General features: G+C 32.9%; 1 protein-coding gene across 1 annotated transcript; it reads left to right on the forward strand.

Annotated features, from left to right (window-relative positions):
• Positions 1-6156: 6156 nt before the first annotated feature.
• On the forward strand, positions 6157-6699 carry LOC139883966 (uncharacterized). Its single transcript, XM_071868056.1, has one exon. It carries the CDS (start codon positions 6157-6159, stop codon positions 6697-6699), a length of 543 nt encoding a protein of 180 aa, XP_071724157.1.
• The last annotated feature ends 12438 nt before the right edge of the window (positions 6700-19137 follow it).

Consider the following 19137-nt stretch of genomic DNA (forward strand, 5'->3'; position numbering starts at 1 on the left):
ATGAAGATTAACAGAACTCCCATGTATTAATAGGCAATACTCCCTCTTTCAAACCACGCAATTAGAATATATAGCACTTCGACAATTATATAAACCTACTTCGAAAAACTAAACTTTCATCCTCATTTACATAAAGTCAAGAATTAGTAGAGAAATTAGTCAGCCGACCATTTATCCAATTGATCGAATCAATATCTCCATTGCAAAATACAAATAGGTCATCCGTAAAACATACATGAGATAGTTTGAGATTATGACACCCCCTGTGATACTGAGTCTAAATACTATTATTGTCTAATATTGATAAAAACATAAAAAGAATTAAAAAAAAAAAATACTTTCCTTATTTAAAATACTGTGCGCCGCCATTTCACATCTTGTGCATCGCCATTTCACTTCTTCCGTGTGGTGTAAATTCCTGTAAGGACAGTATTTCCCATAAATAGAATAAGTGTCTCTGTCAGAAGTTTCTTAAATATACATAAATATATGATCTCAGATTCGTATAAGAAAAGACTAAAACAATGATGATTGTTTTTATAATCTATCACACAGTTTAACATCTCAATTAATAATAAGAATTACTAGATCTAAATGATACGGATCGAAAAGTATATAAATGGCTTAGATTGAAGTTATTCTAATTTTTGAAATTACTGTTTACGGTGTCTAAAACTCATTCTTATATTTTTTATTTTTTTTATCGAAAAGAGTTTGGCAATATAGTTCCGCGAATTTATCTCCAACCGTACAGTTGTTCGGAAAGATAAATTCCGTTGTATCTTGAGAAATGGTTGCAGTACACGTTTGCACTTAGTAGCGTGACAATCAAAACTTAAAAAAAAAACAATTCCAAAAAAGCTCGTGCCTCAATGAATTATCAAGTTCCTTATGTTAATAAAATTCCTAATGATCGAATAACTTTTTATGGTTTAAAATTTGATGCTTGCGTTTTCACATGCTCTGTTTACTCTATTATATTGTTAGCTAGGTATTATCATCTTGGTATTTAATTAGCTATATTGCTTGATCTATACTCTATACACTGCTAATTTTTGTGTATGTTGCTCGATCTATATCATCTAATTAATCCCGGTCGTTCTATATACTTTTGTTTTGTTCAATATTGACTAGTCATTAATTAATTTTTCATATTTGCTTAGTTTCTTTCTCATTTGTTAAATAATTAGTACTTTCCGTATTTCAGTATATGTTTTTTTCGAATTTGATGTGATACCCCTCATGATTTTCTTCTAAAACGAGAGATCATTTGAGGGGTGTCAGGGTTTCGTTTTTAATACTTATCAATTTTGCAAATAAATCTTTATTCGAGTTTTATCGTCTCCATAACATAATTATATATTTCAATTACATATAAATTTGTAATAATAATAAAAGCCAGGTTAAGTCTAAGACATCTTTCGGCACAAGTGCCGCCCAAACGGATTATTTAATGAAGGTAAATACTATGCTCTGCTCGAGGCTGTGGAGTAATCTACCTCGGTCTCCGTATGGGATCTTATTCTACTAGTCCCCACTGAATTTCCCAACTATTCGTTAGCTGCAAAAATTTAATTCAACGTTTATGAGATATAAAATCTCGTGAGTAGGCCGTTAATTATAGGAGTGTTTTTCCTCCCTTATATATATATTCTAGATTCTACCCATAATAATATTTGAAAATATTATCATGTAATGCATCACCAATATCTTACTTGGTCGACTAGGCGAGTCGATGATTTTAGTAGCAAAATATTTTATATGTTTGAAATCAAAATTAATTTTTAATCAATTCAGACAATCGTATACAAGTTATTTAATTCAATTTTATAGTAACCACTTTATCCCACTTATCGAACTTTTATCGGTTACCGATAAAATCTAGTGTCATTTGTTAGAACAACTACCTTTACTACTCCTCAAGTAACCACTTTATCCCACTTATCGAATACCGATAAAGTCTAGTGTCCTTAGCTAGAACAGCTACCTTACTACTCCTCAACCAGGCTCTGGTCAAGCTTCTGAACTACGGCACGTAGACCCTCTGTAGCCCAGCGCCGTGTCTAGACAAACCTTCTAGGCATTCCGTAGATCCAGCGTGGACTCTTATCGTGAGTTCCGTCGAACTCAGGAATCGATTTATGCATTTATCCGAGTTTCCTACATGTGGTCACATGTAATAGTAATTTATTATAAATTTTTACGGACATTTATCCGCTTAATTTATTTATAATTATTTCCAGATACTTTCTCTCAAATTATATATATACTTATTTATCATATAGTTCATAATATTTTTCCCAAAATATATACATATATATATAAATATGAATGTATTTCCCAATTCGTCTATATATATATTTATATATAACACAACCAATCCTAGGTAGCTATTATATATATTATATATACAACCAATATGCACGAAGTACATTATAAAAATATATACACCTTCTATAATTAAAAGTCTACTCACAGTGATGAAGACCAATATTTGCTAATCGATATTAGCTACTTCTCCAATGCCGCCCGTAGTTTCCTTGCCTACTAGACGATATATAAAAAATCATTACTTTCAAATTTTAGGATAAAAAAAACGTCTTGTTGTTATTTGTTATTAGACTTGATCTTTAACTCATATTAATGTTTACTACGAATTAAACCGTACACGTCACACTTGTCGTAATAACTCTAAATTATTTTTAAAACATTTTATTTACTCCATTCTAAATTAATCTTTACTTTTAAGCTATTTCTTTAATTATATTCTAATTTTTCCTTTTTTATTGAATTAAATATTTTTATAATAAAAAAAATTAGGAAATTTGCACAATATTCCTAATCATTTAAATAATATACTTTCATTTTTCCATAATTTTCTAAACTGATTTACTATCCCAAATAATTTTTAAACAATTAATTGCATTAACAATATATCTTTTAACTCTAATTTAACAAAAAAATCAAAATAAATTAGATCTGTTATCTTTAAATTCTAATTTTCACATATTATGTTCAAACAAGATTTTTAACCTACTGTAAAAATTTGGTAGGTTTGGGTTGAGTAAAAATGATTTTATTTGATTCAGAAGATAAAAAATATTACTTTTAGAGTTTCAATTTAGGGTTTCAATTTAGGTTCAGAATAACAATCAGGTCCGGAATCGTGAAATGACCAGTATAGCCTTTGACTCAAAACAGACGCGTTGGTAAGTCTGTAGATTTTAAAAATACGGAGGGGTATAAAAGTCATTTAATATAAAAACTGGTTATAAGAATCAGACCGAACCGGTGCGATTGAACCAATTTTAATATTGGGAAAAGATAGTTTAACCTTTGACTAAAACTTTGACTGAATAAAACACGTTTGTAATTTTGTAAATATTTTAAAAACATAAAGATAATGTAGTCTTTTACTATATTGAACCGATTTTTAAGTCCTGCTGTATAAATGATTGAACCAAATCGGTTCAATCATTTCACTTCATCTTCAACCTCCGGACGCGACGATTCTCTCTCACCACCGACTCTGTTCAACGTTGGCTACGCCGGAGACGACCGTCTCCGGCCAAAATCTTGGCCATTTACAGTAGTAATCGACAGGAGGATCACGAATATGAGGTTAGTTTTGACAATTCCTCTCCGTTCGTCTTAAATTTCAATTTTAGGGTTCGGGTCAAATTTTTGAAAACGCCGAATTAACCTCTAATCTTCTACTATGTTATACTATGATCAATGGGAAGTATTTTAATGCAAAAATGATTCAATTTGACTGCAGGAAGTGGTCGGATTTAACCTCGAAATATTCCGACCACTAGTTCTCGCGACGGCTTCTGCTCAGAACGACTCGTCGGCGTCCCACTATGTCTCTGGACCCTCAACTCGGACAAAAATCTGTTGACTCAGTGATGACCGACACTCAACTCGGTCATGACTCAGTTCGAAATCGTTGTCGGATTGGAAAGGTTCGATCGGTTGTGGATTCTACGTCACTTCCTCTTAAACATATTGAAATTTGGTTCGATTTCTGGGCAACTCAATTTTTTTTGACTATAAGTTGTTTACGATTGTGTAAATTTTGACAGTTATAATTTTCAATAAGCTTGTTACGGAAGAATTTTGGACTGAAATTTATTATACTTGGAACTGATAAAATAAACTGAATTGAATGATTATCTTGGCTGTGATTGTTTGAAGAATGAGAATGAAATTTATTGCTAAACTGTTGAAATGGTTTTTGGATTACGGAGGGATATATAGTGGTTGTGTATGAATATATGAGTTTCTTCGTTGCTTGCAATTATGAAGCCTACAAGAGGACTCATCTTCCTCTATAATAGGTGTTGAAAATTTTGGCTTAATTATTAATAAGTCTAGTAGTCCATTCTTGTCTCCCTAGCTTGATAAATTCTACCGATTAGATTTTTTTTTTTCAATTCCTTGCTTATAGTTGAAAATATAGAGAGCATCAACTTCTGACAAGGTAGAAAATTCGTAAGGTAATTAAATGGGTTGACAAAATAAAAATAAAACCGACAATTTGATTTGTATGTTTTATTCATATATCTCAAAATTTATACCATTCTACTATTAGTTTATTAAATTGATAGCGTCTAAATCGTTACGCAAAAAAAAAAAAACTACGACTAATCGCAATATTTAATTATAATACGCGTCTAAATTAGAGTACGGGTGTTACACTTGACACACAGAACAAAATAACAAGAAAAATATAATATATTTTAATCTAAATATTATATGAGAGTTATTCTTTCTCAGACAAAATGAAAAATCTAAATAACTATTTATTAGGAGAAAGGAGATAATATACAATAATCTAATACTTAACTCAATATCAATTTGTTCATATCATGAATGTTTGTCATTGTTTAAATTAATTACATGTATTGATTAACTTTTCCATATTCAAAATTCAGTAGCTGAAATCGTTGGAAAAAAAATCAGTATTTGGCAAATTTAATTTAATATTAATTAATTCCAACAAAAAATTCAGTCATTTTTCATTCACCATGATCGAAACGCCACCATATTGAGCCGCCCAAAGGTTTGATATCAATCATATCATTATTTAGATATTTCAATTATGATGATTGTTTAGTGAGAGAGATGATGAATACAGAAGGAGATAGAGATCTATCAATAAAATAAAAATATTTTCCATAATAATTTTATATCTTTAGGTTTCATTTTTTAATATTATGCTATTTTAGGATCAATAAATATATAAATAAATATTATGTAGTGTATGAATTGATTTGGATCCAATTTTCTAATCGGCTTTTAATTACAAAAATATACGTAAGATGTTGTTGAACACCGCCACTTTAATAAATTAGCTTCGAACATGTATTTATTTCATTAGTTTTGATGATATGATCGCTAGTTGATGCTAATTGCTTGCTAAGCATTTTACAGGAAGAGAAGCCGGAAAAATACAGAGCTCTATGACAATATGGAAGGTTGTTTATGACTAAGATTGGAATTCAGACCAACCTATAACGGAAGATAAGTTTTATATTTTACATTTTTTCCAATAAATATCACTATTTCTGTATCAAAATACATGATATTTTTCAAATTTATAGGTTCATTTAAATTGACATGCATCTAGTGAAGTTTATTGACTAAGTACATGTCAATTTAGATAAAATTAAAATTGAAAAAACATCATGTATTTTGATAAAGACGGAGTAATTTTTTAATTCCAAAAGATTACCTTTTAGATTTTTTATTCACCTCCCTCCTTTAGAAATCACCTCTGATGACACCCAATAAGGAAGTTGCGAGATTTTTTTTATAGAATTTTTACAATATCATATCATATAATTGAGTGACCAAAAATTGCCTCAAATATGCCACCTAAATTTTCCATAAAAAGATTTTTTCCACTGCTAGCAACGATATGATAAAAAAGATGTTAAATGTTAATCCATCTCCCGATCTCTATACATACAATCTCTCTTTTAGTGAAAAATGAAACACATGTTCTAGGGCGCCGCACTTTGGAGATCTATTTCAATTTTCACACCGTACGACGTAATTCTAATAAGTTTTAATTTTGTCATGACAAATAGTTTATAATTTGATTTAATTTCATGGAAATCTCAAATTTACCGGTTGTTTAGGTCGTTAGTCATGGCTCTTACTAGTATTGTTACTAAGGAACAGTTTAACGCCTTCCACAGAATAGATCGAGTTTTGTACAACATCCTCGTGCTCGGTCTATGGCGAGAACCATCCAAATCCATGCAAGTCATGGCTCTTTGTCTATGGTTAGAACAGGTAGGATTCGGTTATATTGTGGAAAAAATGTCATATTTACCTTTTACTTTGATTAATGAACTTGCCGATGAGGCGATCATGTGGCTCTCTTGCATTAACAATAATATAGTATCGATTCTGCCTGAAAACATGGAAGTTCCTATGCTTCAAATTCTCTTAGAGAATGATATTTCTCTTCAATTCTTCTTACAGAACCAGTTGAAAGCAATTCAAGGGATCCCACAAGTCATGACCGAAGTTTGTCAAAGGGCACTTTCGAAAATCACACAACAAGCTATCATCTGGAATGAAGCACAAAGCATAGTGGGCGGTCAGAGATCGGCTTCGACTGTGGGGGTTCAGTCAATCTCTACGATTCAAAGTGAACCGGTTCTTCCTGTTGAAAAGGAATTATGAAACTTCTTCCAGAGTTCTTATGGGGGATTGTATTGAGAGTCTTCACATGCAAGAAGTGGGGCCCAATCAACAATCTTTGTATGTGAGGATCATTTTACGTACTATGTTGAATATTGAGAGTATTTTACAAGGGAGGAGGAACATCAAGTTTTCAATCCAAGGTAGGCATGTCTGGGCTAGGAATTTGTGCCAAGGCAACGTCCATGATCTTTGTTGGCACCAACTTAATGGTAATGAAATGATAAATTAAGTGCAATGTGATGAAAAAGAAGCCACCTAGCTAGCTCGATGAGTTTGTATGTTTTTCGTTTCTAGTTTTTGGGTAGACAGTATTGCTCATGCGTGTTGAAATTGGATAATTAATAAATTTCTCCCATTTGTTTCTCATAGTATATCCATATTCTTACTTACTGATCTTGACTGTAGTTTTCGTCTATTTAAAATATTTATATAATTTTTCCGTCTAGGGCATTAAAATTTTTTCAGTGGCTTAAGCTATTAAGCTAGTTATATCTAAACATAATTGTGAATAATGTCAATACAATAGATTACACTGAACTTGTCCATGTTTTTCCCCTATAATACACGAATCCGATGTTAAATAAGTAAAAATTAAGGATATAGGAAGTATAGACGAATATGAAGGGATTCTTATGGTGGTAACTATTAAGGTGTTGGGGAATAGTAATAATATATTTTTTTTTCTAAAATAAATTGCATGAAAAATATTGTTTTCTTGAAAAGTAAGTTCATTTGCAAAGGCGATTAGTTTCTTTCTAAAATGTAGTATTTCATTTGAAAATATTTATTTATTTGTATAAATAAGTAAGTTTATGTATATTATCTAAATAGGATTAGTTTTAGAATATATAAAAATATCACGATATTGGTAGCTTAGATCTTAATACACGAAATTCGAATAAAATTAGTTGTAGAATATGAAAATATCACAAAAAAATGTTGATTATTGTGGATTTTAAGATGAGTACATCGTAGTCTGGGAGTATAAATCCTAAACTTGAAAGTTTGTGCTAGAAAGGAGTGTGAGAGGACTATTTATATATGAAAGAAGGATGATAATTTTCAAACTTGATGGACGTTGGTGTTGTATTTTATGATAAAAATATATAAAAACTACTCCCTTCGTATTAAATAAATGACGTTTTTATTTTTTGAGTTCATTGAAAAATGGATGTATCTAGTCATTATTATTGTCTAGATACATTAATTTTTAAAAATCTAAAAAATGAAAGTGTCAACTATTTGTATACAGAGATAGTATTATGCTATTATATGATTAATAGTAAAAAGTTAATAGTGTGGGGGTAGGAGTTGAACTTGACAACTGGAGATTGCAAACTCAAATTCCTTAACCCCGGTTACAATTGGACTTTTGTAGAAAGAGGATATAATATATATAACTCTCATTTTTTCGATTGGTTAACCTGAAAATAAGTGGTTGAAAACTAACCAAAAAACCTTTAATTTCCTCACCTATTGGAAACCGGAAACCAACCAAATTAAAAAATCGACTGTTGGCAACCGTTTTCCGATTTGGTTCGGTCACATGGTTTATGCCCACACGTAATAGAACCCTTACCTAACCCAACTATCAAAATATGTATAATAAATACTCCACTTACCACTTAATATTTTGCATGTTATCTATGTTGGTCGACATTCGATACTTTTATACCACTTGGCTACCTATATGATAGTTGTATTTTTCCTAAAATTGAACTTCTATAAAAATAACAAAATAAGAATTAAAATCTATTTAAAAACATATAAATAGTAGAAAAATTAGATTTCAACTCAGTAACTGAATTAAAAATAGAATCAAAAATTGATTTCGGCCATTGACCTGAATTAATTAGGGAGAATTCCATGGGATAAATAAATTAATCATTCCTAAACTTGACTTCGCTCAATTTACAAAGTCATACATCAATGTAATTTTTGTACAACTCACTATACTCTTACTTGCGAACGTTTACAAAAACTTTCAAGTTAAAATTCCTCCATCTATACCCTTAGGTTTAATTATGTGGCAGGTAACTCAGTTTTAATTAACCACATTTAATCGTCAATTTTTTTTTCGAAAAAACTAAACTATCCATAAACTGTTATTTTGGACTTAGGTATTGTGCCTTTTAAGAAAATTAAATAAGTTTCCACATCACTTAGAGTAATATGACTTGAGAGTTAAGTATAGAAATTTTGTTATTGTATAGAAGAGATGTGAGCATCCAGGTACCATTAGCAAACCGCAAGCATAAGAGCCAATGATGTTGGAGTGGATTGTCTCAGGGAGCTTGAGACCTTAGAAATTACAAACAATGTTGTAGAAATAAAGGAGAAGAAAAACTACAAAAATTATGACTTGAGAAAGAAAAAATCAGACTTGAAGAAAAAGAAAGCTGATAAGAAAAAGGCAATTCAAGCAATGGTGGTCGAGAAGATGATTCTGAGCTCATTAATAAAGATTATGAAGATGAAGGAATCAAAAGTGTGCTTTGAAAAGTCAAGCAAGGAAGAAAATAGTGTTTTATGTAGAAAGAACGATGGTGTACATTCTCAAAACTTCAAAGAGCTTGGTGTACTTTTTGAGAAGGGCCAAAGTAAAGAAAAAAAGATCGATTTCCACCGGCCGGAGGACGCAATGTCGGAGGTCTGGATTCAGATGAACAGACTCAGGATGTTGTTGTGATCACTGACATATCTTCTAAATGATCTGAGGTTTCTTCTATCAAAAATCCCTCTTTTCTAGGTTTCTTAATTATTGTTCATGCTTTAAATTTCCAGTTTAGTTATTCGAATAAGATTAGTTTAAAGTGACAGTGTGGGTACCTTCACTTGACCATTATGAAGTAGTTTGGAAGTCTTAATTAGTCTTACATAGCCTGTAATCCACAATGTGTGCTTGAGTTATGAACTGGTAAACTGGAATTGGGCATTTTTATTATAAGTTGTTGCAATTGGAATTGTTGATTCGGAATCATTAAGGAAGAGTCATTGAAGGTTTTGAATGCTAAACTTGGAATTCTAAAGCTTGGTTGAAGATTGTAGTAGTGGGTTTATTCTGTTTTTTAAAGTTATCTAGAAGTGTTTTTCGATCAAGTTAAGCTTTAGTCAAGTTAGTAGAAACATGTACAAGATGTTTTAAATGCTGCTGTGGATTTGATCAAGTTTAGAACAAAAGTCAAGCTAAAAGTCAACCAAAAATGGTGTCTTTGTCGATTTTGAGAAGATGAAGTTCACCTATAATTTTTTATGTATTTATAGTGTTATAGTCGAGTAACACGTTGTGGATTATCCTGAAGTAAAAATCAAGCTGAGATCAAGAGAAGATTTGGAAATACAAGATCGTGCAAAAAGCAAAACCATTTATAGTTTTGTATTTTTTGATTTTCTCTTTTCTATTTTTGCATTTTTATAGCTTGTAATTCATTTTTAAATTCCATGTCAGCTAGGGTAAGCTTGTGATCGCCTATATAAACTCTTGTAATCGTCTATTTCCATTAGAATGGAATGAAGCAATTTTAGCCTCCATTACTCTCTTTTTATCAGTTTCAAAAGTCATGGTTGCATTGGCTGAGTGAACCTTAGTCTCCGATCATCTAAATTTAGATTTTTAGGTCCCAAACAATTTAGATATCGAGATTAAGCCTTAGTGTAGTTGAATCAAATCGAAATACAAATGGATATGGTTATGATTTCAGTTTTAGTGAATTGTTAGTTTTATAGTCCTTGTTTTCTACATTTTGAGCTTGTTCTTTCTGTTGTTGTGATTGTTTTTTCCAAGAATCGATTTTCTTCTCTCGTTAGGGGATTTCAGTTCATTCTTACAGTGGTATCCAGAGCCTCAGGTTCATTCTTGGAGTTGTGAAGATGTTAAACACTCAAGTAAATCTATAAGGTGGTCATAGGTATCATGGATCTCAATTAGAAAAGTTTAGAACGAGAAGAGTTTGATTTCTGGTCTGTCTTAGCTAGGTGTGTTAGAAAATGCCTGGATATATGAATGTGGTTGAATTTGGGGTTATTGATCTACTTGTAGGTTTTAATATAGAGCGATTAGGTGAAGAGGAAAGAAGATGTAGGCTGTTAGAGGCTGAGAAGGATAAGAAAGCACAAGCATGGCTTAGAAGAGTAGTTGATTTGTCTGTGTTGAAAAACGTTGTTGGCTGTAGTAGTACCAAAGAAACTTGGAATAGAATGAAACTTGAATATGAAGGAAGTGCTTTAACTAAAAAAATTAGAGGTAAGAAAGCTGAGAAGTTGTACGATGATTATTTGATGAAAGATGAAGAGACTGTGAGTAGTGCTAGGACTATATTTATGGAGATTTTGCAGAAAATGAAATAATACAATGTTGAGGTTAGCAGAGAAAAGCAAATAGAAAAGCTGTTTGAGAAAACTCCTAGGAGGTTTGAAGCTACAATTTCACCACTAAGTAGGGAGTATGAAAGGATCCCAAGTCTATAAGTCTAGAAGAGATATTCAATGCTTTAGAAATTCATGAGAACAAGTATGGCGTGAAGAATGAAAGAGAAGAAATAGTTGCATTTAGGAGTGAGAGATTTAGGAATCAGCTGATTCCACCAATCACAATACCACCTAATGAGTTTTAGGCAAATTTGGGGGCAAATTCTGACAATTCTCAGTCTGACAGTCATGTTCAAGTGTAGCCAGCTCAAATATAGTCAAATAGAGGACATGTTGTGCAGCAATACCAGCCTCAGTCTCATCAAATGTATCAGAATCGACCTTTTCAAGGTCCAAGCTATCATAATCAAGCCTATCAAGCTCAACAATACCAGCAAAGTTACCAGAATCAGTCTTCGCAACAAGGATATTAACTTTGGAGGCCTGGAAACAATGGAGGAAGATGATACAACAATCAAGGTCCAAGGGCTTCAAACTAGGGGAGTTTTCCTGAATGTAAACATTGCAAGAAACACAACCATCCTTGAAATTTGATAGCCCGAACTCTTTTTGACTAAGTCACCTAAGTGGTAACTTAACCAGTTACAAATCAAACCCTAATCTGAGAATCACTTGTATATATCTCGTTTTTATCAAAGTGATTAATCAGATGTACAAATGATCTATTTAAAAATAATCTTAAATAATAAAGATAATCTTATTCTTAAACTAGATACTAAACAATAGCGGATAAACAGCCAGTACTTACTGAAATAGATTGCAATTATACTACTAGAGAATCAAACTTAGTATAATAATTGTAAAGCAAAAGTACGGTACAACCTAACAGTTTATAACTAATATTCAAATGACAACTCAAAGTATAATAATCTGTGAAAGATAAACTAGTACTTGGTCAGTAACAATTGAACCAGTACTTACAAACAACTTACAACCTACAGATAAACTAAGTGTTGTAGAACAATGAAGTGATAGTTCAGTAGGAACTAAACTAAAACTTATAGTTGACTCTTAAGCTCCTGCTGATGCACCTTAGTTGAGTAAGTTGATGATGCCTAAGTCCTTTCTTTGAATGACAATGATGACCGAGACTTAGCTTTCCCAAGTGTCGAACTAAACTCAGTCAAATCTGATCCTGAGTTAGTGCCCTTCTAGACCGATTCAGTTGAGTTGATACTGAACCAGAATCTTCAGAATTTGACTTAATTTAAATGATTACTAAATCAAATACGTCAGCAATAGTTGTGAATATGTGGATCGGAGGATCCGATGATTTAAAGATCTAATGTGACGTTTGTACTACTAATTGTATGAGTTGAATGTCTCTATACGTTAAGTATGATTGTCCTTGAGACTTTGAGTGAATAGATCAGTGTTAACTATTGGAGTTAAACTGATCTGATCTACTGATGTATAAAAAATAAGTCTCTCGAAGACTGGTATCGAGGTTTAGAGACTTATAACGAAATCAAACTAATTATACTAAGTGAAACGTGTCGGTTTGATTTATCGACAGATGTAACACCTCCACAAGTAGTAATTCGACTAGTTGTTACGATTGGCGGATACGTTAACAATCCTTAAACAAATACATATTTGTCCAGACTTGTAAAACACAATAAGATGGATAAAATAGCTCTCCATTAGATTAGATCGAACTGTTGGAGCATATAAACGTTGTGGGTTTTTGGCACAAAATAGATTAAACAAAAACAAAAATAGTAGAGAATAAAATGAGAGATTCAGTGCTAAACGAAAAGAACTTTGTTTAATTTATTCAATAAAGATATATCGCGGTTCAACATTTAATAGCCAACACCTATGTCCGCGGACCAAAAGGCCAGGTAGAAGTTTCTTACAATAGGAAGAGTAATTCTCAATTACTTAGATGATGTGTATAAGCCACACAACAAGACTTTGTCTAGTAACTTGCTTAATCTTTTATGTAAATACTAGATCTAGGACCAACCTATTCTAGGACCCTACCAAACTAAGCCACGACCGGCTAGTATTGTCGATCTCTACACACCACTCTTTGGAATTGGATAACTTATGGCAACAAACGAAAGCTGGAGTGGAATGGACGTCACCCTACTTTGAATCCTCCTTGTACGTTGTTTGAGCAAAATCATCTGATAAAAAATCTTCTTCAATTTATACTCCTTTAGTTCCTTGCTCTTTACTCATAATCGTGATAATGAAGATGATATGATCTAATTTGATTTTCCTTTATGCTTTGTGAACTCCACCTTCTCTTTCCATAACAATAACTTGATTCGCAAGAAACCATATTACAATTATGATCTAATCTTTGACTTTTCTATTTCATAGTATGCTTGATTTTCAAGAAACAGATTATGATATTTGTTGTCTTTCCTATATTTGATTATTTTTTCTCTTTAGTTTATCCCTTGCATCCTTTCTCCAATTGAGTTTAGTCTGTCAGATCTTGTACATGTCATTGATCATGCTTTCATTATTCTTTCTAACGTAGCCTTTGATCCAGCCATGTAATTAGTCTGCTCAAATGATTTCCCTTACCTCACGATTATTTATTAAACTATATATTATATAACTATGCTTACTTATTTTGTTTATTTAAACTAGTGCGAGAGGTCAAAAAGTGACAATGTAAAAGTCCATGTTAATCCATAACATCATGTATTCACAATCCAGAAGCAGGTTATTTCTGGCATGAGGATGCAATTTCTAACTACTGTGGAAAGATATGCCATGATGATATCATGTGCTATTATAAGTGGTATGATGAGCAGCAAAATTCAACGAGCAGAAACTATGGAAAGACTTGCTCTAGCTCATCTATTGTTGAGATAGAACAACAACAACAACAACAACAATAATTATCGCCATCTAAGTCACAATCCCAATTTCACTCCACTTCGACAGCCTCAAATCAACCTACAAGTCCTCAAAATCAGGCCAATTATGTCTTTGGACTTGTGAATCCTCAAATAACACCTTAGCAAGCTCCCATGAATCAACTGACTTATCCTGCAACACAACCTGGAATAGGTTATTCCCAAGTGCCACAGATTGCCCCCCATCATCAACAAAATCAAGTCAGTCCAGGAGCATTGTCAAGTTCTCCATCAACTAAGTCGAATATTTCAAGTTATATGAGTCCAAAAACTCAGGAAGCAGTAGTTCACAAGTTGGATAGAATTCTGCAAATTCAGGAGGAGTAGAGAAAGTGGTTTTGTTGTTGAGGTATGTTATGTAGCTAGGAATAGAGAAAGATCATGTATGGATAGTTGATAGTGGTTGTTCTAATCATATGACAAAGAATGCAGATGTTTTTGTTGAGAAAACTAGTAGTGGAATAGGTATTGTAGTTAAGTTTGGGAATGGTAAATCTGTCTATTGAAGGAAGTGTTGTAGAGTTTGAAACTAAGTTTGGAAAGTATGAGTTGGAAGATGTCTATTTCATTTCCGAGTTAGATCAAAATTTGATTAGTGTAGGATAACTTTTGGAGAAAAAGTATGTCGTGTATTTTGAGGATAGTGAGTGTTTAATCTTTAATCCAGAAAAAGAGTTAATTCATAGGATTCCACAAGTGAATAGGATGTTTAAAATAAGAATGGAGGACATTGAGGGATCCTTTATACTCCAACATTGACTGAAACAACTCAACTGTGGCACTAAAGACTTGGTCATGCAAACTTAGATAACATCATAGCAATGTAGAAGAAAGAAGTGGTGAAGGGAATACCAAAAATGTGTGCAAAGATGAAGCAAGTGTGTGAACCATGTGCAAAAGGTAAAAGTCACAGATCAAGCTTTCCATCCAGCAATTGGAGAACTACTGAAAAGTTGCAAGTTGTGCACACTGATGTTTGTGGCCCCATTGAGAAGCCCTAAGTTGCTGAAAATAGGTATTATGTTAAATTTATTGATGATTTCAATAGTTATTCATGGATTTATTTTATCAAAACCAAAGATCAAGTCTTTGGTATGTTCAAGAAATGGAGAGTTCTCTGAAGCTGGATGCAAAATCAGATGCTTGAGAAGTGACAGAGGAGGTGAATACATCTCAAATGAAATGAGAGAATACTGTGAGAAAGAAGGTATCTTCCAGAACAAAATAGTCGAGAACAAAATAGTATATCAGAGAGAAGAAACAAAGCTATAGTAGAAATGGCCAAGTCAATGATGTTTGTTATAAATGTTCCAAGAAAGTTCTAGACAGAAGCCTGTTACATTGTAGTTTATGTTCAAAACAGATTGCAAACCAAAGCTCTCAAAGACAAAACTCCATTTGAAGCTCTTTTTTGGTTACAAACCAACTGTCCATCATTTGAGAGTTTTTGGTTCCATTACCTATGCTCATATACCAGAGCAAAGAAGAAAGAAGATGTCTGGAAAAGCTATCAAGGGAGTAATGATGGGTTATAGCTCTAGAGAGTTTAAAGGCTATAGAATTTTGATCCTACTATTGAGAAAATGATCATATCCATAAGTGTTAGATTTGATTAATTAAGTGAGTGGACATGGGAGGAACCAACTATGAGAGAACCAGGAAAGATATTGAGTGAGATAAATGCAACTATTTATTTTAGAGATCATGAGTGAGAACTCATCTGATGATAAGGGATCACCGGATTCTCCTAACATGTCTATTCATTTTAATGTAGGTAAGTCAAACAATTTTGTTCCAATCTCAGGAGGAGAGAATGATGATCAAATATCACCATTGGAGCCATTGAATCAAGGAGGAGAAACTGGAAATGATGATGAAGGAAATACAACAAGTCCTGGAGCTGATTATGAAGTGGATACAGATAATGAAGATGATGATACAACAATTCCAGAAGATATGCTATGAAAAGCTTACAATCAGTCTATGAAAAGGCCTTATTAGCACCAACACCAGTCTTAATGGAGTAGGAAGTGGAAAAGAAGTTTTGGCAGTTAATGTGGAACTTAGGACTTATAAACAAGCTAAGAAATCCCTTGAATGGATTCATGCCATGAATGAAGAGTGGAAAGCAACCACAAACAACAAAACATGTATTCTGATAGATAAACCAGCAAAAGATGTGAAGGTAATTGATACTAAATGGGTGTTTAGAGTTCAATTGAATGCTGATGGATCTGTTTGTAGATATAAAGCAAGGTTGGTGGTTAGAGGATATAAGCAGGAATACTAGGATGTTATTGGCATTAGCTACAAATAATGGCTGGAAAGTTCATCAAATGGATGTTAAGATTGCATTCTTAAATAGAGTCTTGGAGGAACATGTCTATGTGCAACAACCAGAAGGATTAATTGTTTCTGGTGAGGAGAAGAAAGTTTACAAGCTTATGAAGACTTTGTATGGACTAAAACAAGCTCCCAAGGCTTGGTACTCCAGAATCAACTTTATTTACTACATAATGAATTTTAGAAAAGTGATAGTGAGCCAACACTTTACATCAAGAATCAAGGAGGAGCAAAGCTCATTATCTCTCTTTATGTGGATGACTTGCTCATTATTGGGACTAATTTGGAAGCAGTAGAAAGATTCAAAAAAATGATGAAAGCAGAATTTCAAATGACAGATTTAGGAGAGATGAAGTACTTCCTTGGCCTAGAAATTGAGCAGAGTGAAGCTGGAATATTCATTCATCAGAGAAAATATGCTCAAGACATGTTGGAGAAGTTTCAGAGGCAAGACTGCATTGGCATCTCAACTCCCATGGAGAATCAGTTAAAGATGGAAGCTACAAAACCTGGAGAAGATTTTGATTCTACACTCAAGCATGATTGGCTCATGATGTATTTGTGTGCTTCTAGGCCAAACATTGCCTGCACAGTTAATATGATGGCAAGTTTCAGTGCCAATCCAACCAGATTTCATGTTGTGAACCTCAAAAGGATTCTCAGGTATGTGAAGTTTAGCATTAACCTCGAAATCTTGTTTAAAAGAGGTGGAACTGGAGAGCTTCTCATTTTCAATGATTTAAGTTATGCAATGGGAGAAAAATACAGAAGCATAAATGAATATTATACATGTTTTGATAGTGGAATTTTCAGTTGGAGTTCAAAGAATCAGACAGTCATTGCCCAATCCATAGCTGAAGCATGGTTCATAGCTATCAATCATAAACCCAGACAAGATATGTGGCTAAAGAAACTCTTGGAAGATATTAGGGAATTGAAAGAAAAGACAGTGAAGCTGTTTTATGATTCAAGTTCAGCAATTCCAATGGCAGAAAATCCAGGAAATCACACAAGATCAAAGCATATTCTGGTAAAGTACAAATTTATCAGAGATTTGATGGACAAAAAGGAAATCAAGATGGTGTTTTGCAGAACAAACTATCAGTTGGCAGATATATTTACCAAGTCTTTATAAAAATGGAGATTTGAATCTCTAGTCAAGCTTATTGGAATGGTTCAAGCTCCCTTCAACAAAAGAGGAGTTGTTGGAGTGGATTGTCTCAGGGAGTTCGAGACCTTGGAAATTGCAAACAATGCTGCAGAAATGAAGGAGAAGAAAAAATAAAACAATATTGACTTCAGAAAGAAGAATACAAACTTCGAAGAAAAAGAAAGTTGAGAAGAAAAAGACAATTCAAGCAATGGTGGTCGAGAAGATGATCATTAGCTCATTAATAAAGATTATGAAGATGAAGGAATCAAAAATGTGCTTTGAAAAGTCGAGCAAGGAAGAAGATGGTATTTTCTGTAGAAAGGACGATGGTGCATATTGTCAAAACGTCAAGGATCTTGGTGTACTTTTTGATAACTTCAAGGGCCAAAGTAAAGAAAACAAAGTTCGCTTTCCACCGGCCGGAGGACGCAATGTCGGAGGTCAGGATGCAGATGAACAGACTCAGTACGTCGTTGTGATCAACGACATATCTTCTAATTGATCTGAGGTTTCTTCTATCAAAAATCCCTCTTTGCTAGGGTTCTTAATTATTTTTCATGCTTTAAATTTCCAGTTTAGTTATTCGAATAAGATTAGTTTAAAGTGACAATGTGGGTAGTTTCACTTGACCATTATGAAGTAGTTTGCAAGTCTTAATTAGTCTTACATATCCTGGAATCCACAATGTGTGCTTGAGTTATGAACTGGTAAACTGGAATTGGGCGTTTTCATTATAAGTTGTTGTAGTTGAAATTGTTGATTCAGAATCATTAAGGAAGAGTCATTGAAGATTTTTGAATGCTAAACTTGGAATTCTAAAGCTTGGTTGAAGATTGTAGTAATGGGTTTACTCTATTTTTCCAGTTGAGTCGAGTTTGAATCAAAGTTGATTTAGAAGTTGTTTTTCGATCAAGTTAGTAGAAACATGTAGAAGATGTTTTTATACTGTTGTGGATTTGATCAAGCTCAGAACAAAAGTCAAGCTAAAAGTCAACCAAAATGGCATCTTTGTCGATTTTGAGAAGATGGAGTTCAGCTGTAATTTTTGCTATATTTATAGTGTTACAGTCGAGTAAACGCTTTGTGGATTGCTCTGAAATAAAAATCAAGCTGAGGTCAAGAGAATATTCGGAAGTGCAAGATCGTGCAAAAAGTAAAAGCATTTCTAATTTTGTATTTTCTGATTTTCTCTTTTCTGATTTTATTTTTTTATTTTTACAGTTTGTAATTCATTTTTAAATTCCATGTAAGCTAGGGTAAGCTTGTGATAGCCTATATAAACTCTTGTACTCGTCTATTTCCATTAGAATGGAATGAAGCAATTTTAGCCTCCATTACTCTCTTTTTATCAGTTTCAAAAGCCATGGTTGCATTGGTTGAGTAAACCTTAGTCTCCGATCATCTAAATTTAGATTTTTAGGACACAAACAATTTAGATACCGATATTAAGTCTTAGTGTAGTTGAATCAAATCGAAATACAAATGGATATGGTTATGATTTCAGTTTTAGTGAACTGTTAGTTTTGTGGTCTTTGTTTTCTGCATTTTGAGCTTGTTCTTGCCGTCGTTGTGACTGTTTTCTCCTGGAATCGATTTTCTTCTCCCGTTAGGGGA

The sequence above is a fragment of the Rutidosis leptorrhynchoides genome, unplaced genomic scaffold (assembly GCF_046630445.1).
Source record: "Rutidosis leptorrhynchoides isolate AG116_Rl617_1_P2 unplaced genomic scaffold, CSIRO_AGI_Rlap_v1 contig483, whole genome shotgun sequence".
Lineage (NCBI taxonomy): Eukaryota > Viridiplantae > Streptophyta > Magnoliopsida > Asterales > Asteraceae > Rutidosis > Rutidosis leptorrhynchoides.